Genomic DNA, 27,403 nt, shown 5'->3' with positions numbered 1-27,403 from the left:
AAGGTCCCAGAGGTGTAGACCCTGGCTGAGGGTTGGGAATAAAGTGCAAGGATGGCTGAGTAGATGTTACCCTCTAAACCAAATTTGTTCAGTACTGACGTCATATATTTCCAGTTAATCCTGTCAAACGCCTTCTCTGAGTCCAACGTTAGCAGTAGAAAGGCGTTCAACGTTTTTCAGCCATGTTGACAATGTTGACAACTCTCCTGGTGGCAGCTGACATTTGTCTACCAGGGATAAACCCTAGCTGGTCTTGTTGAACTAATAAGGGAATCATTTTTTGCAGACGTTTGGCAAGAAGCTTGGCGAAAATTTTTAGATCTGTGTTCAGTAAGGAGATAGGTCTGTAGCTTTCTGGTAGTAGAGGATCTTTAACTTGTTTGGGGATTGTGGTCACATACGCTCCCAGCATCTCTTTAGGAAATAAGGATGTTCTAATGGCTTTATTGAATGTTTCAAGGAGAAAGGGTGATAGAGTTTGGTGAAATAATTTGTAGTATTCACTAGGAAAACCATCTGGGCCTGGTGATTTTCCTTGAGGTAGAGAGAGTATAATTTTCCTGATTTCGTCAATTGATATGGGCTGATTTAGAGATTCAAGTTGTGAGTTGGTAAGTCGGGGCAGATTAAGATTGTCTAAGAAATTAGTTATATCTGTGTTTAACGGTTGGAAAGTCGTGGGGTCTGTATGCAAGTTATATAGTGAATGGTAATATTCCGCAAACTTGTTTGCTATGTCTTGGGGGTGTGTGATTTTATCATTAGTCCGAGCTTGTCTGAGTGAGGAGATTCATGATTTGGTTTGTCGGGTTTTTAGTCTATTTGCAAGTGCCTTACCAGTTTTGTTAAAGTGAGCATAACAGTGTAGTTTCAGTCTTCTGAATTGGATGTCATTTTGTTCCATTAGGGCAGAGCATAGTTCTGTTCTGAGGTTGGTGAGGGCGTCGGTGGTTTTGGGGTCTGGTTTGATTTTATTTCTAGTTTCGAGGTCATGGATTTGGGCTAGAATCTGGGACAATTTGAGGTTATATTGCTTTTTAAATTTTGGAATTTAGTTGGATGCATATACCTCTCATATAGGCTTTGTGAGCTCCCCAAATACACCAGGGGTCTGATACAGAATTGGCATTTTTATCGAAATATTCAGTTAGATGCTGGGAGATATGTTTCCTACAATCGTCCAATTGTAGATTCCTAGTGTTACACCTCCATACAGAATTGGCTCCCCTAGGGATTCCTTCATCTATGGTCACCTCCACTACTGCATGATCTGACCAAGTTATATCTTTTATGACCGCAAATGAGATCTTCCCCAGTAGGTGCCAATCTAGGAGTTGAGATCTTCAATGTTTAATAAGGGAATGAGGAGTGGGGGACAACAGTGTTAGATTGGGGTGAGGAGGGGATAGCGCTGTTAGATGAGGGGTGAGGAGTGGGGGACAGCGTTGTTAGATGGAGGGTGTGGGGCGGGGACAGAGGTGTTAGATGGTGGAGGAGTAAGGGCAGCGGTGTTAGATGGGGGGTGGGGAGCGGGGGACAGCGGTGTTAGATGGAGGAGGGGGGGATGGGGGACATCGGTGTTAGATAGGGGGGGGTGAGGAATGGGGGACAGCAGTGTTAGATGGAGGGTGAGGAGTGGGGGACAGTGTTGTTAGATAGAGAGTAAGGAGTGGGGGACAGCGGTGTTAGATGGGGGGTGAGGAGTGGGGATAGCGGTATTATATGGGGGGGGGGGGTGAGGAGCAGGGGACAGTGGTGTTAGATGGGGCAGGTAGCCATGTCTGGTGTCTTCTGACACATGCAGAGTATAGAAGGCACAGACACAGTGGGTTTCCCGGTCATCCAGTATATACAGATCTGGGGGCCCAGATGGTGTTTGGTCAGAGGACGGGATTAATGTTAGTAGTGACGAGGGAGGAAAGCTGCTGAAAGACAGAGGTGAGTGTCGGGGTCACCCCGAGCTCTGCCTCTTCCCCAGATAGATTATGAGTACCTCGGCTCTGCCTGGTGAGGGTGCTACAGGAGAGCTGGAGGAAGTTTTGCTGCTCATCCTACTTATGTGATTTCACCGGGGGACTGCAATCTGATTCTCAGTGTTCCTCTGTTTCTGTCCTCCCGGCATGAAAACGGAAGGAGGACATTTTCTTTATGTAATTTAAGATTACATATAGAAAATAATATCTTATTATTACCTCCTCTGCTGCCACTTCCAGCTACGTCTCCTCTCTTCTTCCTCCTGACTCGCCTCTGAAACTCCTATTTATATCTGACATCACTTCCTCTGTGGACCTACATCACTTCCTGTCAGTATCTTACATCACTTCCTGTCAGTATCTTACATCACTTCCTGTCTACACCTCATATTACTTCCTGTCTGTGCGTTCCATCTGAGAGAAGTAAGGTCACCACCTTGTGGACCAAATTGGGATTTTTGTACTTAGCGTACTTACGGTGATTGCAGGCGTATGTTCCTCATAACAAAACAGTTGAGTACTCTTGGTGATGTTTTGGTAATTTGCTCTAACAGGTAACTTTTCAGGACTGGCCTTCAGGGTGTCCTCCCTTCATCTTTTTCCGAACAGTATCAGTTTTTTTGCTATAAAAATACTTAGAACCCCCAAACATTATAAATTTTTTTAGCAGACACCCAAGAGAAAAAAATAGGGATAGTTGTAATTTTTTATGTCACACGGTATTTGAGTAGGGATTTTGCAAATCTGTTTTAGGGAAAAATACACTTTCATTTATAAAAAAAACACAATACCCCTAAAGCTCAATTTTTTTGTATAATGTGAAAGATGATGTTATGCTGAGTAAATAGGTACCTAACATGTCATGCTTTAAAATGGCACACGCTCATAGAATGGCGACAAAGTACGGTTCTCAATGTAACATTACATTACATTACATGAACTCAATGCCATGAGTCAGTTGTTCAGAGGATGAATAAAGGGAAAATAAAATGCAATGTCCCAAACTCATAAGAAAATGACACAAAGGGGTTTACAATCCAGGGACAGGGTGATCCGTCACCCATAGTGACGGTTAGTACCGTCACGTCTCTTCCCCCCAAAGGTAGACTAATCCAGGTACTAGACCTCCAACTGGTCTGTGCCTGAGTTAGTCGGGCAACAGGTCCCAAAGAGTCAATGTCTTTTTGCCTGGATAATTCATCGGCGTTGCCGTTTTGCTTCCCAGAGCAGTAGTGGATGGTAAAGTCAAAAGGCTGCAGTGCCAAACTCCAGTAGCTTCTGGCCCATAGTCTGTTGGTAGGAGGCTTGCGCACAGTCCCCTCCAAAACACACAGTGACAGTGGGTTCTGTCACATTTCTCCCCTTTTAAAAACAGACTAACGAGGTTCCTGACCCTCAACTGGTCTGGACCTGCGTTAGTCACAAACTTACACCCCAGGCAACCAGGAAAAGTAAAAGTACGACTCTGGCGCTGGGGAGCAAAATTGCACATAGGGTCTCCCATGAATAAAAACAGCCGCTGCAGAGTGGGAACAACTGTCTGCACTCCTCTGATCCAGGGCTGGGTTGCAGATATTGGGGGGAGCTGAACAATCCTCTGCCCTGATGCCAGCGCTTCCGCTGGTAGGGAATGTAGGCTGGTAGGGCTATGCATTTGGGGAGAAAAAGATACTTGCTTTTCTCCTGGTGTAGTTACCAGCCGTTGAGAAGGTATCTTGCAGGGACTGTCTCCCGGATTCTTCATCTCTGGTTCTGATGCTGGGTAGAGACCATCAGCGCTCTGTCCTGTAGCCAGCGCTTCTGCCGGGGGGATAAACACTGGGGTAGTGTCCAAGTGCTGGGGAAACGGCTCACTGAGGTCATCCCTCGGACTCCCTGGATCTACCTCTAAGGGTGGGCAGAGGCCAGCGGCACTCTGCCCCGTAGCCAGCACTTCTGCTGGGGGGATAAACACTGGGGTAGTGTCCAAGTGCTGGGGAAACGGCTCACTGCGGTCATCCTTTGGACTCCCTGGATCTGACTCTGAGGGTGGGCAGAGGCCAGCGGCACTCTGCCCCGTAGCCAGCGCTTCTGCTGGGGGGATGAACATTGGGGTAGTGTCCAATTGTTGGGGAGGGAGAATTGCTTCCTCTACTCCCAGTGGGGATATCTGCTGTTGGGAAAACAGCTCACGCAGATCCTCTCTCAGACTCTCCGGATCCAACTCTTTTTCTGATGCTGGGCAGATGCCAGGGGCACTCTGCCCTGTAGCCAGCGCTTCTGTTGGGGCACCAGATGAGATACTCTGGACTTGCTGCTGATCACCATTTCCCAGCCTTCCAGCGCCTGTCTCAACTCCCCCTTCTGAGACCTTCATGCTATCAGCTTGTCTCGCTGCCTGGGGGACCTCCGGTGCGTTCCGGCATTCTATCGCTCGCAGTGCCCTCTGTATCATCGCTGCTTCTTCCATTGCAGTTAGTACGGGAAAACGCAGGGTCACCCCTGGCCCCATTTGCTTCTCATCTTCGTGACTGTCTGCTATTTCTCTCGGACAGTCCCAGGTAACGGGAGCCATGCCAGGCTGCTGATCACCGTCAAACAGCCGCTTGTAGACAATCTCGAGCTCCCATTCCTGCTCAACCAGGAACTCCAATTCCTCCAGGTCACACACCTCGTCGGGGAGGTCCAGCACCTCATCTCGGAAATCCAGAATGTGTTCCAGCCGCCACTCCTCATTGCTCCCAAAGTCTGGGTCTCCGTACATTTTTTGATGGAGCAGCCCCACGCCGCCATAGCCAACGCCTTCTGTTGGGCTGCCATCTGCTGTACCTGGCCACAGTTGAGCCGCGAACCACCGGAGGGCTCTGTAGCTGGCGTCCAGCCTCATTTCCTCCTGGACCAATCTTCCGAGCTCCATCTTCCCTTCATCTCGCGGTTGTTCCCTCAGGAACACCTCTCGCGCACAGTACTGCGTCCGGTACATCTCTGTGGAGGAGGGAAGGATCTTCCCCTGATGGTGCCGCTCGTGGCTTAGTGCCTCATGCCAGAGTTGCCGGCGGATCACATCCTCCCAGCCGAGCCTGGTGTGCTCTGTCGCTGGTCCCCGATGGTGCTTCCGCATGCCTTGCAGCCTCCTCCCGAACTCCGCTCTCATGCTGGCTGGTCCCCGTATCACTCCTCGGCAGCTGCCCAGATCTTGAATCCTGGTGGTGGTTTGGATGTCCTGGACTGCAGGAGACATCCCACCGCTGCCAACCAATGTAACGGATCTTTGTACCCCAGCTGGGCACATCCACCGAAACTCTGTCTCCTGTCCTCCAAACCCACCCACAGCCTGCGGAGAAGCCATACCCAGCCCGTAACCCCTCAATCACGAGACACTCCACACAGGTGTTGAGGGTTAACCATGCAGAGCTTAAACTGTTTATTACATTCCAAGACACAGTTTTACACACAGTTAGGGAAACTCCCTTTAGCCTTGCGGGGGGGGGGGGGGATGAGACCAGGACCAACCAAGGAGAACTGAACATTTGTACAATGAAGCAGGCAGTCTTAATACACACCCCCTGCGGAGAGATGAACTCAATGCCATGAGTCAGTTGTTCAGAGGATGAATAAAGTGAAAATAAAATGCAATGTCCCAAACTCATAAGAAAATGACACAAAGGGGTTTACAATCCAGGGACAGGGTGATCCGTCACCCATAGTGACGGTTAGTACCGTCACACTCAAATTCTCCATAGGTGACCTTTTAAAAGCCTTCACAGGTGACCTGTTTAGAGTTACACAGAAGATCTAGTGCTAGCTTTATTGCTCTCGCTCTAATGTTCACCTCACATGTGTGGTGCGAATACGGTTTACATATGCGTCCGCGACTTATGTATGCGTTCGCTTCTACGGGCGAACATGGAGAGACGGGGGCTCTTTACATTTTTTTTTCTTATTTTTTTTTTTACTTTTTGTATTTACACTGTCCCTTTTTTATTATCACTTTCATTCCTAATACAAGGAATGTAAACATCCCTTGTAATAGAAATAGGGATGACAGGTCTGTAACGGAACCGCGACCCACACTGTGCTTGTGGACTTCCCAGTCGTGAACATAGTTATCAGATTTTCCAGCCGCCCCCCATACAAAGCTAGTAAACAACTTAGCTTGTTTACGTTTTGGAGCCTTCTCTTTATTGAAGAACGCACACAGTTTTTATACAGCATGGACATCCACCTACTGATCAGATTACCACACACAGGTCAGGGGTTGCCTGATTATATTATCATATGCAGATGAAATTGTATACAGAAATAGAATTAACCTGAACTAATTATCTAGCCATCTGGACAGAAACAATACAGTATATAAGTTCATTAACAATGGGACAGACAGGCTTAACAGAATACACATCACACCGCAATACACAGACAATAGGAAAAGTCTGCCAGTGACAGACTGTCTGTCTCTGACACTGAAGCACAATACACATTATCATAAGTGTAAACACCGAACCCATTTGAAGCAATCCAAACCAATAATTATCTGTCTTTCACTCCTAGTGACGTTAAGTACTGTCACATATCTTCCCCCCCAAAGGTAGACTAACCAAGTACCAGACCTCCAATCGGTCTGTGCCTGAGTTAGTCGGGTAACAATTCCCAAAGGGTGAATCCATCATGCCAGCTTCCTTGACAATGTCCCACATAGTCTGTAAGTTTGTCCCGGTAGGGCGCATGGAGCTCTCATAGCCGATCAGTCTGTGGAAGTCTGGTTTGGGCAGGCCAGACTGGGCTTCTTGGTCACCCTGTGTCCCTATAGACACAGGGTGACTTACACATAAGAGGGGCCTAAGGGGCTGAGAGAGGGATTTCCCAACCTCTCTAATGTAGGCTGTGTGACACGGGCCCCCCAACAAAAGTTACTCCCATCACATCTCTCCCCTTTCAGAAGGAGACTAACACAGGAGGGGACCACAACGGGTTGATTTTGAAGGTAGTCTTTCCAGTCCCCCAATGTCTGCACCCATCCAGTACCCCAAACAAATTGTTCCGAACAGAGCATTACTCACCCAGCCAACCTCTGCCTCTCTCGTAGAACATACACGCTGCGAGGAAGAAGCGTGGACTGGCCCTTCTCCCTGGAGTCCTTTCAGCTGATGGAGAGAAGACAGGGTGGCTGGGCTCACTCCCTCATGCTGTTGGGGACCTGGGCCGCCTGCCCAGCATCCCTGGGATATAGAGGTGAAGATCGCAGTCCCATCCACTAGCACAGAAACTCCATCTTTTGTACGTTGAGGGCAGAGGCAAGCCGCACTCTGCTCTGTTGCCAGCTCTTCTGCTGGGTTGGTGTCATCATTCTGGAGCACCGTCTGCTGCTGGGAAGGGGAGTCAGCTGCTACATCTTTCTTACCCTCATCTGGCAGTTGGGACAACCTTTCTCTGGTACTGTCTCCCAGATGCACAGATCCTGCCTAGGGAGGGAACACAGTTTCCTCCGCTCTGACTGAGTGTTGGGGAGGGAGGACAACAATCTCCTCTCCCTTCTCACCCTTGGCCTCCGGAACTGCCACAGGTGTGGGGCAGAGGTTGTTGACTCTCTGCCCGGCTGCCAGCGCTTCAGCTGGGTGTAGAAGTTTCACTTCATTAGCTTGTCGCAGGGGCGAGGGGCCGATTTCCCCAGCTTCCTGGAACTCTGTAGCTGTTGAGGGTGTTGGGCAGACGTTGGTACCACTCTGCCCTGTTGCCAGCACTTTTGCTGGGGACTCCACATAATCCGCTCCGGCTAACTGTTGGGGAGGGAGACTGGCTTCCTCCGCTCCCAGACTGTGGATCAGATGACCACCTTCTTCTCCGAACTGTGTAGCCGCTGTTGGGGAGTAATCACCACCTTCTCACCCTGGGCCTTTGGAACTGGGGCAGAGGTCTTGGACCCTCTGTCCAGTTGTCAGCACTTTCTTGTAACTCCACAGATGCTGGCAGGAAATCCCATGTCCCTGTCAGTGGCGTAGGAGAAAGGTCATCTGCCTCTTCTCTCAGGAAGGCTTAAGCTGCTGTTGGGCAGTGCTCAGTGATGTTAAGTCCTGATCCCAGCTGTTCTGCAGGAAAGTAAACTGAAAAGTCAGTGACCTTGCACACATCTTCCTGGGTCACCAATTGCAGCAGGCAGAGGTCAGCAGCGCTTTGCCTGGATGCCCGCTCTTCTGCTGTTGGCTCACTGGGATGTTCCTTCTCAGCAAAAAAGTCTATTAAATCCCCAGCCTCTGGAATTGCTGAAAGTCCAGGGCACAGGCTGGTGGCACTCGAGCCCAGTGACAACACTTGGGCGGGTAATTTATCATCCATATCATCCTCTGATGAAAAGTCAATTAAATTTGTAATCCATGGTTGGGGAATGAAGATGGCTTCCTCTTCTCCCATACCTTTATCCAGCGGCATTCCTCCACCAAGCTCATCCTGAGCAGAAACAGGTTCATCAAGGTGAGTCAACACTTGCTGCATCCGCCATACTTATCGACAGATATCATTTTTTTATTGCCGATACCGATACCGATATTTTGGTCATTGCATATATATTTTCGTACATTAAAAAAAAAATGTTGTGTGTTTTCTTAACAGGTACTTGTTACGAACCTCAGCGTAAAAAGGGTTAAAACCGTTTAGGAGATCTTCCCCTTCCAGAGCTACAGGCACAGCTACTTGCAGGACACCAAACTCCCGAACTGGATACAAAATAGCACTCCAACCTGGAACCTCACGAATAGCTGCTAGCAGACGAACAGGAAAAGCATACATCAGCTTACACTCCTAGCAATCAGTCTCCAACAGCATACAGTGAATCCCCCCAAGAACGAGACAAAGCTCCGAGTTGAGGGTAAAACATGAACAACAACAACATTTATTGGAAGAACACAGCACACGTTTATACAGAATTTGGAACATCCTTCCCCCAACAACCGCTTTCCCATTGGTCAATTTCAAAGTACCTGCAGTTCCCATTCAGGTCCTCTTTTAGCCATGCAAATGAGGACTTGAAAGTGAGTCAACAGGGATTGGTCAGATAGCTTGACCAATGCAAGGAGACAGAAGCCCCAGGGGGCAATCAATGTACACAATAGTCAGACACAGAACAATGGTTCCCTCACGAGCCCTCAATACACATTACTCTGAGTGTCAATACATCCCTTAGCAGACAACAGGTGAGGTCATTAGCACACCTGACAATAGGTGAATGGAGAGCCACCTCAGACAGCCCGTCTCCTCAGAACTTCCTGTAATGACCATATTAGGAGTTGACTGCCTGTTCAGAGAGCTCATGGCAAATGGGAACAAAAATCTTCATATTACAAGGGAGACATTATTCTTGAATAGGACTGTCCCATTTGTAGTAGTCCAAACCATAGTGTCAGTGTTCACCACCCTCCTGGTCACCCTGCATCCATAACAGATGCAGGGTGACTTAAACATAAGAAAGTCACACAAGGCTGGACATAGTGCCTCCCAACCTCTTTAAAGGAATTTGGGGTCCACAACCCCCATGCCCAAAGTGACTCCTGTCACAGTACTCTTGTGGAGGGATCTGGGGATCTAAAAGACCCCAAACCCCTCCTCTGCACTTAAAAGCATTCAGAACGCCAAGTTTGGCTGTTTTTAATTCTGTAATTTTTTTGGATTTGGCGCAGAGTACCTGGAAGTGATGTCATGACTTCCGGGTTTTTACACGGAGACCCGATTAGAGCCGAATGCGGCTTTGATCAGGTCTTCGACGGCCGTGCAGGCTGGTTGCCCGGGTTTCCCGGTAGGACGGGAGACCCGGGTGAGCCTTGGAAGGCGGCGGGAGGGGGGCACGTCCCCTCCGACTCTTTGTAATGACAGCCGAGCGGCTTCTCAGGCTATGGACGCCGGTACCGAGGTGATGCCTCTAGCTGCAGGCATCACTCTGGTACAAGCACTTTCCCAAAATATCGGTAATATCAGTCACGTTGGTGGCCGATTCCGATATATCGGGAAAAGTGCATATCGGCCCCCGATAATCGGTTGATCTCTAATCCGCCATAAGACCTCCTCATCCCAAACAGTGGGTGCAGGTGAGCAAAGCACACTATTACTGTGCCACAATGTCGATTCTTCAGTCAGGATTTCTGGACTGTCAGCTGGTACTTCTGGATATTCCCAGGCAGGGGAGCCCAGGCCCGGCGCTGAGCAGAGTCTAGCAGCCATCTGTAGGCGATCTCCAGCTCCCATTTCTGATTGGCTAGAAATTTCAAATCTTCCAGTGCCCAGAACACTTCCGAGATGTTCAGGATCTCTTCTGTGTAATCCTAAATTTCCTCTAACCCCCACTCCAAATCGACTTCAAAGTGGGGGTCCTTGGACAGCCTCTCTAATAAACAGCCCCGGGCTGCCGTAGCAAAAGCCTTCCGTTGGGCTGTCATCTGCTGTCCATGGGCACACTTGGGTTACATACCAGCGAAGGGCTCTGTAGCTCTCGCCCAACCACATCTCCACCTGGACCAACTCAGCTTTCCACTCCTTGTGCGGTTGTCTCCCCAAAACACCATTCTCACTTTGTACTGCGACCAGTACCTTAACTGGAAGGAGGGGAGGATTTTTCTGTAGTGTCGCTGCTCACGGGCTAGTGCTTCCTCCCAGAGTTCCAAGTGGATTGAATCATGCCATCCTAGCAGGACCTTCTCTGACACTGGTCCCCTGTGATGTATCTGCATCTTTCGCAACCTCCTTCCGAATTCCTCTTTCATGGCGGCTGATATCTGTACTTCTCCTCTTCTGCTCCCCGAACCTTGGATCTCAGTGGAGGTTTGGATGCAGGAAGCATCCCATCGCTTGCCACTAGGGATGATCGAACGGTTCGGGTCCACCATCGGTTCGGCCCGAACATTGGGTGTTCGAGGTTCGGACGAATTTAGAACTTTTTGCCCAAAAAGTTCGGAATTCGGCAACCAGAACCGCCCAAAATGCAATGCTTCAGGAAATGGGCTTTAAAAGCCCGTGATTGGACCAGAACCATTAGCAAAAGCCAATTGAGGGGGCAGGAGAATGCTAGGAATGTGATTGGAGTGACTAGGGGGTCCCTAGACCAATCATTAGTGAATACGCCCCCCAGTATATAAGATCGCCCCCGCCATATTCCCAGCATTGTTATACTGGACATGGAAGAGAGTGGAAGCAGTTCTGTTAATTTTACTTTAAAAGTGTCATTTAGCTATTTTTAGTGTGAGGAAAGGGATATCTAGTGTAGTTAGAGTGCTCCTTTACACTTAAAGTAGCTTCAAAAATTTAGTTTCTGTAGGGAAAGTGTTAAGTGTCAGGGGACCGTAGTGTAGTGTAGGGTTAACTGACAGTGACTGCTATGGCAGGGTGACAAAACCCTTCCATAGCAGGGTGACCGCTATAGAGAAATGATCATTTCTCTGAGTTGCTTCGGGACAGGTATGTGGCTTCTCACCAGCAAGCATTTTTTATGCTGCAGGGGCTGCCACTGCCAGTGTTTTTTCGAGGACATGTTTGATGTCAGACATGACATCTGAACATGTGTATAGGGGGGTATATATAGACATATATGTCTGAATATATACCCCTAGACATATATAGGTGTGATAGTAGCAGAAATATATTACTGTAAATGATTTCATTAGCGCAAGCATTTATTTCTGCTACTATCACACCTATATATGTCTAGGGGTATATATTCAGACATATATGTCTATATATACCCCCTATACACATGTTCAGATGTTTTGCCTGCCTCAAAAGAACCCCAAAAAATGCCAAAAAAAACGCTAGCGTCAAAAAAAAAATGCCCAGGTGTGTTTTTGCTGGCATTTTTTGGGGGGTTTTGGAGGCAGGCAAAACATCAGAACTTGTGCACAGTACTACTATACACAAGTTCAGATGTTTTTCCTGACTGCAAAGAACCCAAAAAAATGCCTTCTATTAAACCGGCAAGGTGTTACAGCAGAGAAGCCATATTCCTGTGCTTAAAGTTTTCTAATACAAACGATCTTTTTTTTATGGTTCTGGACATGCTACAGAGCTGAAACTTCACATGTACACCTTTTAGACCCCCCCAGATACTAAATCCAAAGTAAAAATCAAAAAATCTCTTTTTTTTTTTTTTTTTTTTAATTTTTCAATAATTGGCTTTTTTTATCAAAAATGACAATTTTTAAGAACTTTTTTTTGTGTGATTAATAGTTAATGGGGCATGACCCAGAACCCTAGGCACTTTTTAGGGGCATTTATTGGGTTTTGGGGCTTCAAAATGGTGTTTTTTGATTACCGAAGTTCGGGTCCCATTGATTTCAATGGGGTTCTGAAATCCGAACCGAACTTTCGTGAAGTTCGGGTGTTCTGGTCGAACCGAACTTTTCAAAAGTTCGATCATCCCTACTTGCCACCAATATAACAGAACTGTGACCCACACTGTGCTTGTGGACTGCCATCAGTATATGGCTTCCTCCCAGTCGTAAACATAGATATCAGATTTTCCAGCGCCCCCATACAAAGCTAGCTGACAACTTAGCTTGTATAAGTTTTGGAGCCTTCTCTTTATTGAACAGTCACACTGTTTATATAAAGCATGGACATCGCCCTCCTGATCAGATTACCACACACAGGTCAGGGGTTGCCTGATTATATTATCATATGCAGATGAAATTGTACAGAAATATAATTAACCTGAACTAATTATCTAGCCATCTGGACAGAAACAATATGTGAGTTCATTAACAATGGGACAGACAGGCTTAACAGAATACATATCACACCTCAATACACAGACAATAGGAAAAGTCCGCCAGTGACAGACTGTCTGTCTCTGACATTGAAGTACAATAGGCATTATCATAAGTGTAAACACAGAACCCATTTGAAGCAATCCAAACCATATTCTCAGTGTCCATTAAGTATCTATCTTTCACTCCCAGTGATGGTGAGTACCGTCACAAAGTCCTCTTTATGGAGACATCTGGGTGTCCAAAAGACCCCAAATCTCTTCTTTAACTTTAAAAGCAAAAGATAAAAAAAATAAAAATGATTTACTTCCAGCCTGGATCAGAAGGGATGTCATGATGTCGCTATGATCCTCCAAGGCCATAGGGACAATCAAAGAGTATCTGCACTTTGATCATATATGGGAACAGCCAGCCACACCATCGGATTGTTCCTTAGGTGAACTGGCGAAAATGGTAAGCCCAAAAATCACAGATGAGCGGCAGGAAAATGTCCCTTCCCGCTGCTTCGGAAAGTTCATGAGCCACTCAAAATGGTTTCATGAGAAAGCCAGCCGCTGGCTGGAAAAAAATATTCCGGGGTTATAGCATATAGCTTCGGCCATAACCCCGGTAAACCACAATGTACACATACGTATTGCAGTCAGCAAGTGTCAGTTCGTCGTTCCCACAAAATGCGTATTCAGGTTAGGGGGCGCCTGTAGATGAAAACACTGCAGATTTGAATAAAGTTGAATAATGCCCATCCTATAGGAGTAGGCCATTTCTGTACCTCCAAGAGCCTAGCCCAAAAAACCCTCCGAGGTGGCGTCCTCCCCATCCTGCCTTGTTGCTAGGTTGCTGCTAAGATAATCCCTTCAATTACTGTTTACCCTCACTATTAAAGGAGTGAGGTCTCTACGATGCAAACCCTGCAACTGTGTGATCCAACTTCCTTTTTGTAGAAGCTCTGAGCTCAGCGCTGCTGCGACGGATGAGATAGCAAACTGCGCTTGAACTTGAATCATAGATGGCCTCATTTTTTTCCCACTGACGGGACGGTTTCTCCTTCCAATGGCCACAGTACGTCCCTGCCCTAAAGTCTGAAGGACAGTAAGCTGGCTCATTGTTTAGACCATTTTGAGACCGTCTGATCTAGAAGAATACTACTATGAGCTTCAGAACTCTAATGCAGAAGCAAAAAGTTGGGTGAACCTTGGACTGAAGAGCCTGAGCCTGGGAACAGAGTTTGAAGTTTCTCTTGGGGAAGAAAAACTCTTGCTTGAGCTGTGTTTAGGATGAGACTCAGATATTCTAAGTGATGAGTTGGTTCCAGTACTGAGCTTGAAGGTTCAGGACCCAGTTGAACCTTTGCAATATCAGGACAGTTCTAGCTATGCTGTCAGCCAGAACCTAAGCTAATGGAGGTGTTCCAGATATCCCACAATGGTAATGCCCTTGGAGCACAGCAAGGCTAGTCCTGGGGGCCAGCGCCTCGGTCAACATTCAAAGTGCAGAAGAGAAGATGGAAGACCCACAGCAAAGGGGAGGAATTGCTGGTGTGCCAAAAAAACATGAATATTAAAGTATCCATCCTTGATGTCCTCAGAGTTTAGAAAGTCTCATTGATTATACAGGTATTGGCAGGAATTGTTAGATAAGCAAAATTCTTTATATGATATTGTGCGGTCTCTGGATCCCGTTCTATTTCTTCTGGGGTGCATAGATTCTCCACAATGGATCATGACCAGGTAGTGGCTATTACAAGATCACTTTTTATACAGTAAGCCTCATGTTGGGTTTCACCCAGTCCTCCTGCCCTCGGAGACTGGATCCGGGAAATGGATAAACGAATGTTTGAGGCATATACTCATGCTCAACATAATGCCTCCCGGAATTTTGAAAAAGAGTTGAAAAAATGGAAGGATGCATGTATAGTAAAAGGTTGGGTATGTCCTCTCTTATTGGTGGAGAGGGACAGGTCAGGGACAACCTGGTTTTCCGTGCCAGGTGACTTGGACTGTCCACAGAATGGACCGCATTGTCCCACAATGACACGATGTTGTGTTGTTGGGGACTGGAATGGAACTGGGCAAATGGAGCTGTCTAGAACAGTGGTCTCCAAACTGTGGCCCAGGGACCAGATTCCCTTTGCTTGCTTTTATCTGGCCCTTGGGGCACAATTTCTCCCACTGACATCAATGATGGTGCAGAGTTTCTCCCAATGACATCAATGGTGGGGCAGAATTCCTCCCAATGACACCAGTGATGGGGCAGAATTCCTCCCATTGGCACCAACGATGGGGAACAACTCCTCCCAATGACATCAACAATGAGACCCACTGACACTAACAATGGGGCACAATCCCTCCCACTGACACCAACGATACAGCACTGTGTTACATTAACTGAGAATTGCACGGTCGTGCAACGCTGTACCCCAAAAAATATATATTTCCTTTTTTCCCACAAATAGAACGTTCTTTTGGTGGTATTTGGTCACCTCTACGGTTTTGTGCTATAAACAAATAAAAAAGACAGATGATTTTGACAAAAAAATATATATATATATTCTTTTATTTTTTGCTTTAAAACATCCAATTAAAAAATCTAATTTCTTCATCAGTTTAGGCCAATATGTATTCTGCTACATATTTTTGATAAAAAAATCCCAATACGTGTATATTGATCAGTTTGCGCAAAAGTTATCGCGTCTACAAACGGTGGGATATTTTTATAGAATTTTAATTTTTTCTAGTAATGGCGGCGATCAGCGACTTATAGCGAGACTGTGACATTGCGGTGGACAAATTTCACAGCTAACTGCAACTTTTTTGGGGACCAGTGGCACCAATACAGTGATAAGTGCTAAAAAAGTATGCACTGTCACTGTACTAATGACATTGGCAGGGAGGGGGTTAATATCAGGGGGCGATCAAAGGGTTAAATGCGTTCCTAGGGAGTGCTTACTCACTGTGGAGGAGGCACTTTAACTGTGGGAAGGCAGAGATCTGTGTTCCTGCTCAGAAACACACAGGAAGCTCGGGTTGCCACCTTTTCTTTAAGCCAAACCCAAACACTATAGCCACGCACGGCAACATTTTATTTTTCTGTTTCAATATGTTTGTTTTTCGAGGAGAGTAGAGAATTCAATACAACACAAATATCGCCCACACAGGAGCTATTAATGTTCAGGTAATACAGGAAGAATAAAGATGAGACATAGATTAAAATTTATACAACAATGTAAACCTTTGTATCGTAACGATAATAGTAAATGATTAATGCAGCGGGGCAAAGAACAGGATAGGGAGAGAATTCCCCCGAGGGCCGGGTAAAGCTGTTAGGCAACATTTTATTTTTAAGTCTACGCTGTAGACTCTGATGTAAAGGGGGACGCTAAAGTAAGGGGGTTTCTGCTCACCAAACCTCCCACTTGCATCAGAGTTGCCAGTGCTCCCCCTTCAATTAGGGTTCCCAAAGCCCCCCTTACATCAGAGTCCACAGAGCACCCCTTAAATCTTACCTTAGTGTACTCACTCACTTGGAGGCACGAGAGAGAAGGGAGGGAATTCAGAAACACAGACATTGGATAGTGAGCTCACTTTACTGAGGATGGAGGCTCAGGCATCGAAGCCTTTCATCCACGATGTATCTGCCAGTTGCTGAGCTTCAAACTTCCAGCCCACACATCCCTTTCCTGAGGCACGGAACGCCAGGGATTGGAGTGTGGGTGGGCAGACAGAGGGGTAGGGGTGGGAGAAAGAGGAGTAAATCAAGCCCTTTCTTCTCTCCTGTCTGTGTATGGGGGTGGAGCCGGGGTGTGCACATATATGCACTCAGGGGTTGTGGTACTTGGGGAGCCACAGTCCATTCCGAATATTGTGTCTGGGTTTCAGGTGGCCTGAAACCCAGACATATGATTCAAAATCCGAACTGTCCAGGTGAATCCTAGATAGGGGGCAACCCTACAGGAAGCACCAGCTAGGTATAGTATCCTGTTTAAAGGGTTTTAATAGTGAAGGATTAAAATCACTCACTTGAGGTAAAATATACAAGTGCTCAACTGGTGTCAAAGTCTGTGGATCCTCCTAGAACCATCCTTCAGGACCGCTGTCCTCTGTTCCGGCTGCTGGGCAGAGAGATGCTGGCTCTGGAGCCTGGAGGAGCCCCAAGAAGCCACGCTAACCAGTGACATCCCCGGAAGGATAGGAGGTACCAGACGAGAAGGAAAGCAAGGCTACGTGCTTAGAGTATTTGGCTCCTTCTACAGGCCTTTCTTCTTGGTCTATACAGAGCCAGTCACAACTCTGAGGACAGCAGTCGCAGTTGGTCCCATGCATTCCTTTATTGTACCCCCATAACCAAAGACCAGTGACGTTTTCTGGATTTAAAGAGTCCATTTTTTTAATCATGAAAAAAAAAAATGTTTTTTTTTTTGTTTTTTGTTTTTTCTTTTTTAGAATACATGTGAGGTGTGAGGTCTTTTTGACCCCAGATCTCACATTAAAGAGGACCTGTCCTGCCTATTTCTATTACAAGGGATGTTTACCTTCCTTGTAATAGTAATAAAAGTGATAAAAAAAAAACAACATTTTTAAAAGGACCGTGTAAAAATAAAAAAAAGATAAAATATATAGAAAAAAAAAATTAAAGTGCCCGTCCTGTTACCTCGTGCGCAGAAGCGAATGCATATGCAAGCCCCGCCCACACATGTAAAAAGTGTTCAAACCACACATGTGAGGTATCGCCGCGATCATTAGAGCGAGAGCAATAATTTTAGCCCTAGAACTTCTCTGCAATTCTAAGCTGGTAACCTATAGAAATTTGTAAAATACCAAAGTTTGTCACCATTCCACGAGCGTGCGCCATTTTGAAGCATGACATGTTGGGTATCTATTTAGTCGACTTAACATTATATTTCACATTGTAGAAAGAAATTGGGCTAATTTTAATGTTTTTTTTTCACAAAAAAAGTGCTTTATTGAGGTAATAAAAACAGGTAACAATTGAAATTTTTATTTTTTTTAAGTAGAAAAAGTGTATTTTTTTCCAAAAGAAATTGAGTTTGTAATACTGTGTGATAAAAAAAATTTGCAACGATCTCTATTTTATTCTCTTGGGTCTCTGCTAAAAATAAATATATTTCCCTGTTAATGTGTATTGCAATGATCTTTGTAACACTCACCTTACTTTTCCTTATTGTTTATACCTGTTTTTGGTGTAGTGACTGGGTTTGTAACCCTCTTTTCTGAGAGTGATGTGTTTTACTTTTGTATACCCGGTACTTTAATAAAGTTGGAGTTTAAAAAAAAAAATAATATATATATATATATATATATATATATATATATATATATATATATATATATATATACAATGTTTGGGGGGTCAGCAAGTTATTTTCTAGCAAAAAAAAAAATACTGACTTTAACTTGTAAACAAGTGTCAGAAAAAGGTGCGGTCCAGAAGTGATTTTCCTCAATCCCACAACTGCACAATCTCATATAATCACACATTGATAGAATTGACACATTTAATCCCCGAGGAAAGGCCAGAGCTTTAACAAGATGGATTTTGCAGCTTACCATCCCCGTCTCATGCAGAGACCCACATGGCACTCGCTCTCTGTTATCTTTTAAAGGGAACAGTGCATAAAATATTTACTTTTGCTGTATTGTGTAAATATTATAAATTAGACTCACCAGTCCTGCCGCAGGATTCTGTTTGAAAATAGGAATCCAATCTTCACCCATCACGGTGAGCTTGGTCTTGGTGACCTTCAAGGACTGGGTACCCTATATAAGAGGGGCCACGGACTTGGACCTGTAGAGCGCCCTGCACGGAGCACCTTTGGGGTTTGGTATTCCAAGGGTCCGGATCCCAGGGTCCAGCACCTAAAAAGGACAACATTACAGGTAAAACCTTGTATCTTCTCCCCGAGGCTCGGGTACCATCTTTTTAGTCCATTGACTGTTTAGGATGGATCCGATAGCTAACCCCTTAGATTCAGAGATCTTTGATTGGGGGCTGTAGAATAATCTTCTTTGAAGACAAATGTGGAGAGACTCTCCACTGTGACCATCACCTTTAGACACTGGCGAAAAAAATAGGAGGTACTTCCTGTGTGGGAGGGGTTATATAGGGGGGACATCCTTTCTGATTGGTTGCCAGTGTCCTTCACCTGTAGATGGCTATATATCCAATATGTTAAGATTTATGGCTCTGTGTCCCGTGATGTACGAAAAGATGAGAAGACTCGGCACAGAATATTGTACGAAGAGTTTTTATTGTACAAGATCAGAATAAGCGATTACCACACAGTAATGATATGAATAAAATAAAGCTTAAATCTTTTATAATAGAATTAACAAATGTGTCAAATGTATTAATAATCAGACATTGGTTGGACCAATAAGAAGCCGGCTACTTCAATGAATCAAAAAGGATCAACACGAAGCAACCAAAAGAAAGGGTTCACCAGTGAAAGATAAGTCCTGATTGGCTGCTGTGGGTTAATGCATGTTACAGTGATCTTTTTCCATCCAGTAGGTTAGATCTATATACATATTTATAAATAGAACACAAAAAGAATAAAGCATTTCCCGTTAGGTCCTCATACAGTTGCATGATAGGCCATGTATTGTCCTGATTGCTCGCTTATTGTCCCATGTATTGTCATGATTATCCATCTGTTGCCCCATGTTCTCTGATGATTGCCCACTTGTTACGCATTCCATTTTTATGAATGTCCATCTGTTGCCCCATGTATTCTGATGATTGCCCACTGATTGCCCCATGTATTATCATGAATGTTCACCTGTTGCCTCATGCATTGCCATAATTGTCCATCTCTTGCCCCCTATAATGTCATGATTGCCCACTTGTTGCCCCATGTATTGTAATGATTTCCTGCCTGTTGTCTCATGTGGGGAGGGATCGGTAAAGGTAGACAGTTGAGTCATGATTTTACCACCCCCCCTTAAGCTTAAATGGCAGCCGGATAGGGCGGTACACATGCCACTGCAATTTGCGGCTGCTGCAAACCTCACACCCCCACCGTCACATTGGGCAATGCTATTCATCTGAATGGGGTTGTGCCGCAACAGCCCCGATGCATACGATTGCAGCGTACTGGCGTGTGCTTTACAGGGTTAACATAAGGGCTCCCAGCTGCCTGCCAACCCCACAGCGGGTCAGAGGGCGATGCGGGTGTAAACCAATCCAGAGTGGACTGTGGTGGTTTCACATTTGTTTATGGACTAAACAGTTCCACCCGTTACAATGCAGCGTCCATTTCCCGTAGTACCAGCAGGGGGTGCACTCTGATGTTTCATTATATTTCCTTTATTTTTAAACATTTCCCGCACTGTGAACATGAAAACGGAGCCTCTAATATAAGTGTGAATTCTTTGCCGTTTGAAACGTACATAATGAGTGAAACATTTCCCGCACTCTGAACATGAAATAGGACGCTCGCCCGTATGAACTTTCTGGTTTCTAAGAAATAAACCTTTGTTTGGAAAACATTTCCCGCACTTGTAACATTAAAAAGGGCGCTCAGCTGTGTGTAAGTAGGTGTTCTTTCTTAGTTAAACATTTCCCGCACTCGGCACAAGATTAGAGATGCTCGTCTGTATGAATTTTCTGGTGTCTAACAAGTAAACATTTGCGCAAAAACATTTCCCGCACTCTGAACATGAATAGAGACGCTCAACTGTTTGTATTCTCTAAAGGCTAAGAAGGTTTCTTTTACTAATAAAACATTTCCAGCACTCTGAACATTAACAGGGAAGCTCACCTCTGTGAATTCTCTGATGGCGAAGAAGGTTTCCTTTCTCATTAAAACATTTCCTGCACTCTAAACATGAATAGGGACGCTCACCTGTGTGTATTCTCTGATGGCGAAGAAGGCTTTTTTTGTGACTAAAACATTTCCCGCACTCTGAACATGAATAGGGATGCTCAGCTGTATGTATTCTCTGATGACTAAGAAGGTGTCCTTTATCTTTAAAACTTTTCCCGCACTCTGAACATGAATAGGGACGCTCACCTGTGTGTATTCTCTGATGACTAAGAAGGTTTCCTTTATCATTAAAACTTTTCCCGCACTCTGAACATGAATAGGGACGCTCACCTGTGTGTATTCTCTGATGCCTAAGAAGGTGTCCTTTATCATTAAAACTTTTCCCGCACTCTGAACATGAATAGAGACGCACACCTGTGTGTATTCTCTGATGCCTAAGAAGGTGTCCTTTATTATTGAAACATTTCCCGCACTCTGAACATGAATAGGGATGCTCACCTGTGTGTATTCTCTGATGGCTAATAAGGCTTTTTTTGTGTTTCAAACTTTTCCCGCACTCTGAACATGAATAGGGACACTCAGCTGTGTGTATTCTCTGATGGGTAAGAAGGCTACCTTTAAGATTAAAACATTTCCCGCACTCTGAACATGAATAGGGACGCTCACCTGTGTGTATTCTCTGATGGGTAAGAAGGTGTCCTTTATTATTAAAACTTTTCCCGCACTCTGAACATGAATAGGAACGCTCACCTGTGTGTATTCTCTGATGGATAAGAAGGTGTCCTTTATTATTAAAACTTTTCCCACACTCTGAACATGAATAGGGTCGCTCCCCTGTATGAGTTCTCTGGTGCCGAAGAAGGCTTCTTTTTTGACTAAAACATTTCCCGCACTCTGAACATGAATAGGGACACTCCCCTGTGTGAATTGTCTGGTGCTGAAGAAGGTATCTTTTCTTTTTAAAACATTTCCCACACTCTGAACATGAGAATGAATTCTCTCCTGTATGGTATAAAGAAGATTCCCTGAGATGAGATGGTTTCCCGCACCCGTCGGCACTGTCAGATATTAGAGGACTATGTGAAGTATCAGGAGATTCCAATGATCTCCTCCAATGGTGAGGTCTGTCATGTATATTATGAGGAACGGGATTTACTTCTGGAGAAGATGCCATGTCATTATCTTCTGTAGTCACATCTTCCTCCGATGTCCTTCTATTCCCACCACAGAGTCCGTCTGTCAGAAGACAAGAAAAATTACCAAGAGTTTTCCACACTCATATACACTGCTCAACACTTTATAATCAGAGTATAGCATCAAGTCAGGGAAACCCCTGGGATATTCATCTGGTCAGTCAAGTAGCAGAGGGGGTTGTTACCAACAGGTGCACTAGATGGGCAACAATGAGACGACCTCCAAAACAGGAATGGTTTTACAGGTGGAGGCCACTGACATTTTCCCTACTCACCTATTTGAGTGTTTGTCACTAGTTTTGCATTTGGCTGGGGTCAGTGTCACTACTGGTAGCATGAGGCCATACCTGGACCCTATAGAGGTTGCACAGGCAGCCCAACTCCTCCAGGATGGCTCATCAATACGTCCCATTGCCAGAAGGTTTGCCTGTCCAGCTCTCCTAGAGTAACCTCCTGTCTCCTGGAATCTCCTCCATGCTCCTGAGACTGTGCTGGGAGACACAGCCGTAGAAGGTCCTTAACCCATCAGCAGGACCGGTATCTGCTCCTTTGTGCAAGGAGGACCAGGATGAGCGCTGCCAGAGCCCTACAAAATGACCTCCAGCAGGACACTGGTGTGAATGTCTCTGACCAAACAATCAGAAACAGACTTCATGGAGTTGGGGGAGGAGCCTGTCAATGGTGCCAACGCTGAGTGCGAGCTGAGGCACCGTGAAGCTATGTCCAGCAAAATGATAGGAGGAGCCCGCAGCCATCCACCAGCACCGACCGGCTAAACCCACCCATTCACCCATCCGAAAACCCCCCATGAGACTTATCTGAGGAGCCCTTGTCCGCTGGTACGCACCGGACACTGCTGATGCAGCCGGTCTCGCTGCGGGAAGACAGTGGGGGGGCTGAACTACGAGGCTGATCCGCCAGAGCCGAAGACTGCTGCTGGCCGCGGGAGAGAGGCGGGCACTAGACCAGTCGGAATGTGAGACACCGCCGAGCGGCCAGAGTCCCGTGACACTCGGAGGGGACCGCACCTGGCGGGAGCTGAGAGAGTCGGCAAGCAGAGAACGGAGGTGCAGGTGCAGAGGAAGAGGACACAGGGATCGGTGACCGTACTGGATTGGTGAGAGGGCGAAAGCCCCCCCCCCCCCCCGCTCTAACATACTGTACTTGAAAGTTACATAATAACAGTCACATCCCTGAGGATAGTCCACACTACACCTCCATTAACAGACAGACAGTCTACAATACACTAACAGTGCAGGCGGCAGTCAGGAATGTAAATTAATATTAAACCAGTATACCAGTGGAAGATACGGGGCGAGCAGATCAGCCCCCGCCGGAGCGGTGAGAGGGAAAAAAAGACCCCCTCCTATTACATCACATTTAAAAGCTACATACTGTTAGCATTACCCTCATGAATCTGCTTCACTAAAAACTCTGTACCTACAAGATAGACTATACCACAGCCCCACAGTAAAGATCTATACTCAGCGAAGATACCATATTTATAGCCTGATCTCAGATAAATTTACGGAGAAGATAGTACAGAGAGAAGAAGGGGTCCAGTTAAAATTAAAATTGGAAAAACTGTATGAAAAATTAATGGAATTAAATAGATAAGGAGCTCTCTGACTCTATCCTCCTGCATTAAGGGGGGTTATTAGCTGGGATCTCCCTCCGGAATAACCCCTTGAGATATTAATGAGACAAACAATTAGAATTACCTCTACAGTAAACCCCCCTCCATTGCGGGGGTTACGTTCCGGACCCAGCCGCGAAAAGTGAAATTCCGCGAAATAGAAAAACCCTATTAAAATGCATTGTAGGCATGTTTATTTTACTGTCACTGTACGTGTAGAAGCATTTTAAGGTCTTTAAACACACTTTTAAAACAATAGAAACTCATTTAAACACATAAAAGATACTATGAGACATAGCAAGAGCTATGGAAAACACAAAAATATTTCATTTTTAATGATTTATATAGTAAAATAACATTACAAAAAAAAACGCGAATTACCGGGACCGCAAAAACTGAACCGCGATGGAGCGGGGGATTACTGTATATCATTGAGGAATTAACAAGATAAGTTCTAAGCAAACCCCGAACAGATACTGGACAGTGTTTGAAGGAAGTCCCTTTGATCCTCCTATCCTTGCCCCATAAGGGGACATGTGTATGACTCCCCCCTTCCCCCATTTACTTTCCACTGCTCACCCTCCCCTGTTTTGGGTTGGATAAAGAGTTTCCCAAAGAACTACAAGGACAAAAACAACTATGAAGAACAAACAGACAAAAGAAGGGGCGGGGAAAACAACAAAGTTAACGGCTAGTCCAGGGACAATTAAAATGTATATAACCCCAGATGGAAAAGGGCAAAATCCAACACCTGAAAAGCAATTGGTGGTAAAACCAAAACAAACTACTGAAGGAAATAAAAAAACAAAAAAGCAAAAACTTACAGGAGTAAATGAGGAATATAGTGTGAAAGCTCACAGCTAATGGGGAATAGTGAATCGGGAAGAGAGGAGGAAATGAGGATTAAGGACCAACCACCCACAAAAAGAGAGATAATGGAAATGTTTGCTAATCTAGAGAAATCAATCAAAACTGAAATGGCCACTTTCCATAGAGAAATGGAACATATCCTGACCAGAGTGGAGGAAACAGAAAAAAGAACAGACGAACAGGGAAGAGAGATGAAAGAATTAAAGGAGCAGATGAAAAAAATACAGTTAGAACAAAGGAATATGATATATAAAATGGAGGATCAGGAGAATAGAAACAGAAGGAAGAACTTGAGGATCAGAGGGTTGCCGGAGAAAGAAAAAGAGGAAAAACTAGAGGAAATGCTGGAAAGTGTGTTTAATCCCCTTCTGGGAAAAGCAATTACAGATAAAATGGAAATCGAAAGACTCCATAGAATACGAAAACCACCAAATATACCAAGAGAGAAAACGAGAAATGTCATAGTAAGGTTCCACAAATATGAAACCCGAGCCCAGATCTGGGAAAAAATGAGAGATAGACCTGTACTAAGATATGAAGGAGTAGAGGTACAGGTGTTCCCGGACCTTTCAAAGGAAACAATTAATAGAAAACGCATTTTAAAGACCAATAGTGGAAACCTTAAAGAAGCATAATATACAGTATTTTTGGAGCTACCCAGCTGGACTAGGAGTTTGGAGAGAGGGGGAAGACTACTTTCTTAAGATTTCCTGAGGACATTCAAGTTTTTTGTAATACTTTAAAAATCCCAGTAATAAAAATACCGGGGTAGACAGATCAGGTAGCCCTAGACGGGGAAATGGAGGAAAAAGATCAGCGGCAAGGATAATCCCAGAAGAGTCCAATATGAAAGCAGTAAAAGAGGAATTAAGGACAGGAAATGGGAAAAAAACAGGTGGGGGGGGGTGGAGGTCGGGAGGGGAGGAGGAAGGAAGCTAAAATAGAAATATTACAGTCTGGACGGCTCCACGAGGGAAGATGTACGCACAAACCTACAACCCAATATAGGGAAGAAGGGAGGAGTTGGCGAGCAAAGACAGAGTTCAACCCCGGAGATATGTCGATTAAAGTGGAGAGGAAGTAAATCGACTATCCTAGCCAAGGGTGGGGGTAAAGCTAGGTACCCATGGGGAGGGGAGAGGGAGATGGGGAGGGAGGGGGAGGAGGGATGGTGTGGAGTGGGGTGGGTTAGGGGAAATTAATAGTATAAGTGTACTCAGTCGCTATAGTAAAAATAGATTCTTATTTTCCAATCAGGGATCAGTCCTTTGGGGACACCTAAGAATAAGTAGTTTCCATATTGAATATAAATTTCTATTTTTGGAATCAGCCCTCAGGAGATGCCAGCCTATTAATCCTATAAGTACCAAGGGGGAAAAAATTAGGAGTAAAGCTAGGGAAAATAGTAAAATAAAGTGATGGGAGCGGTTAATTATATGTCTTATAATGTGCAAGGTTTTAGCTTGCCAGTGAAGAGACAAAAAATCATGGAGGAAATTAAGTTTCTGGATGCCGATGTGGTTTTTCTTCAAGAGACCCACATTACGCATGTCTCAAACATCAGACTATATTCCCGAAACCATCCTTTATGGTACTATGCAGATACTCTTAAGATAAAATCAAGTGGGGTAGCAATAGGATTTTGGTAAACAAAAAGGGGTGGATATTGCGCTCAGCAATTAAAACTCACAATAAAGTGCTTATGTGCATAATCAAGCCGATATTGTAACCATATTTAGCAACAACTGCAATATTAGGTAGAAAACACAAATCAGCTAGTATTTGAGTAAATAGATAAATACATATAATAAATAAATAAAGTCCTTCTTAAGGTGATTATCGTGAGTGAATAAATAGATAAACAGTCCTTAAAGTGCTAAATGCAGAGTGATGTCTCAGCATAAGCACTTTATTGTGAGTTTTGATTGCTGAGCACAATATCCACCACTTTTTGTTTACAGTTATCACGTATTTACGTTTTTATTGCAGCTTGTAGTGTGGAAGAAATTCCCACAATTGTATTATTCACAAATTTTGTTGGTTTGGCACTTATTAACGATTAATTTGTCAAATATCACTCCTTTGCGCAGTTCCCTTTTTTGGTTTGCGCCAAAAATATTTTTTTCTAGCAATAGGATTTGCCAGAGGCATGAGATTTGTTCTGGAAGACAGGCTGGTAGACCCAGAGGGTAGATTCCTCTTTTTGAAAGGGAAGTTAAACGAGGAAGAGGTCACATTAGCAAATATTTATAGCCCAAATGAAGGACAGGTAGCTTTGCTGGGGAAGATCCTGGGGAAATTAACACATTTTAAAAAAAGGAGGAGTGATCTTGGCGGGGGACCTCAACTTGAGCCTCAACCCAAAGATGGATAGTACATCGCAGAACCATAGGTTTTCGAACCACCTGATTAAGGAGGTGAGAAGAAAGTTATATCAGAACCAATTAGCAGATATATGGAGAATACTCCATCCAAAAGAAAAGGATTATACCTACTACTCAAATGTACATGCGACATATTCAAGAATTGATTATCTTCTTGTAGAACATCGTTGGATTGAGAAAGTACTTGAGGCGAGAGTTGGGATTAGGACCCTGTCAGATCACTCCCCCATTACAGTGAAAATGAAGATGGGCAGAGACCAACCTAAAATGACCACATGGAAAATGAATGAAGATTTGATTAGGGATAAAAAATGGGGAAGGGAAATAGAGAATGAGTTGGAATTCTATTTTCAAAAAAATGACATTGAGGAGACACCTAAAAATATAATATGGGAAGCACAAAAGGCCTATATGCAAGGTATATTAATCTCAAAAGGAGTACAGAGGAAAAAAGAAAGATCTAATAAAAAAACTGGATTAATGAAAGAAATATATGACATGGAGCAAAAGCATAAAAAAATAATAAAGGAAGATTTGACTCTCCTACTGCAAAAAAAAGAGGAATTAAAGGACTTATTGGAACAGGAAACCAGACAGGAATTTAATAGGGTGGCTAGAGAGAAATATGTGGAGGGGAACAAAATCGGGAAAAATTTAGCAAGGATCCTTAAAAAAAAAAAAGCAATGAACTTTATTGATAAAATGGGGAAATAGTGCACTCAACTACTGAAATAGCAAGAGAATTTCAAAATTATTACGAGGACCTTTATGCTGTAAGAGGTGATGGTAAACAAGAAAACAAGTTTGACAGAGGCGAGAGGATTAAAACTTACCTGGAAAAGG

The 27,403-nt window shown here is 44.7% G+C and overlaps 1 protein-coding gene across 1 annotated transcript; it reads right to left on the bottom strand.

Annotated features, from left to right (window-relative positions):
• Positions 1-166: 166 nt before the first annotated feature.
• LOC309543866 (uncharacterized protein) lies at positions 167-27,403 on the bottom strand (the record flags this gene model as incomplete). The annotated part of the gene is made up of 4 exons (XM_082276286.1): positions 167-636; positions 20,472-21,479; positions 23,886-23,925; positions 27,394-27,403. Coding segments are annotated over 4 exons (1,528 nt in total), but the record flags the coding sequence as incomplete, so codon positions are not given.

Source organism: Pelophylax lessonae (genome assembly GCF_965119305.1).
Source record: "Pelophylax lessonae genome assembly, contig: HAP1_SCAFFOLD_735, whole genome shotgun sequence".
In the NCBI taxonomy this organism is placed as follows: Eukaryota; Metazoa; Chordata; class Amphibia; order Anura; family Ranidae; genus Pelophylax; species Pelophylax lessonae.
The sequence above is the reverse complement of the archived record's forward strand: the minus strand, read 5'-3'. Positions and strand labels throughout refer to the sequence as shown.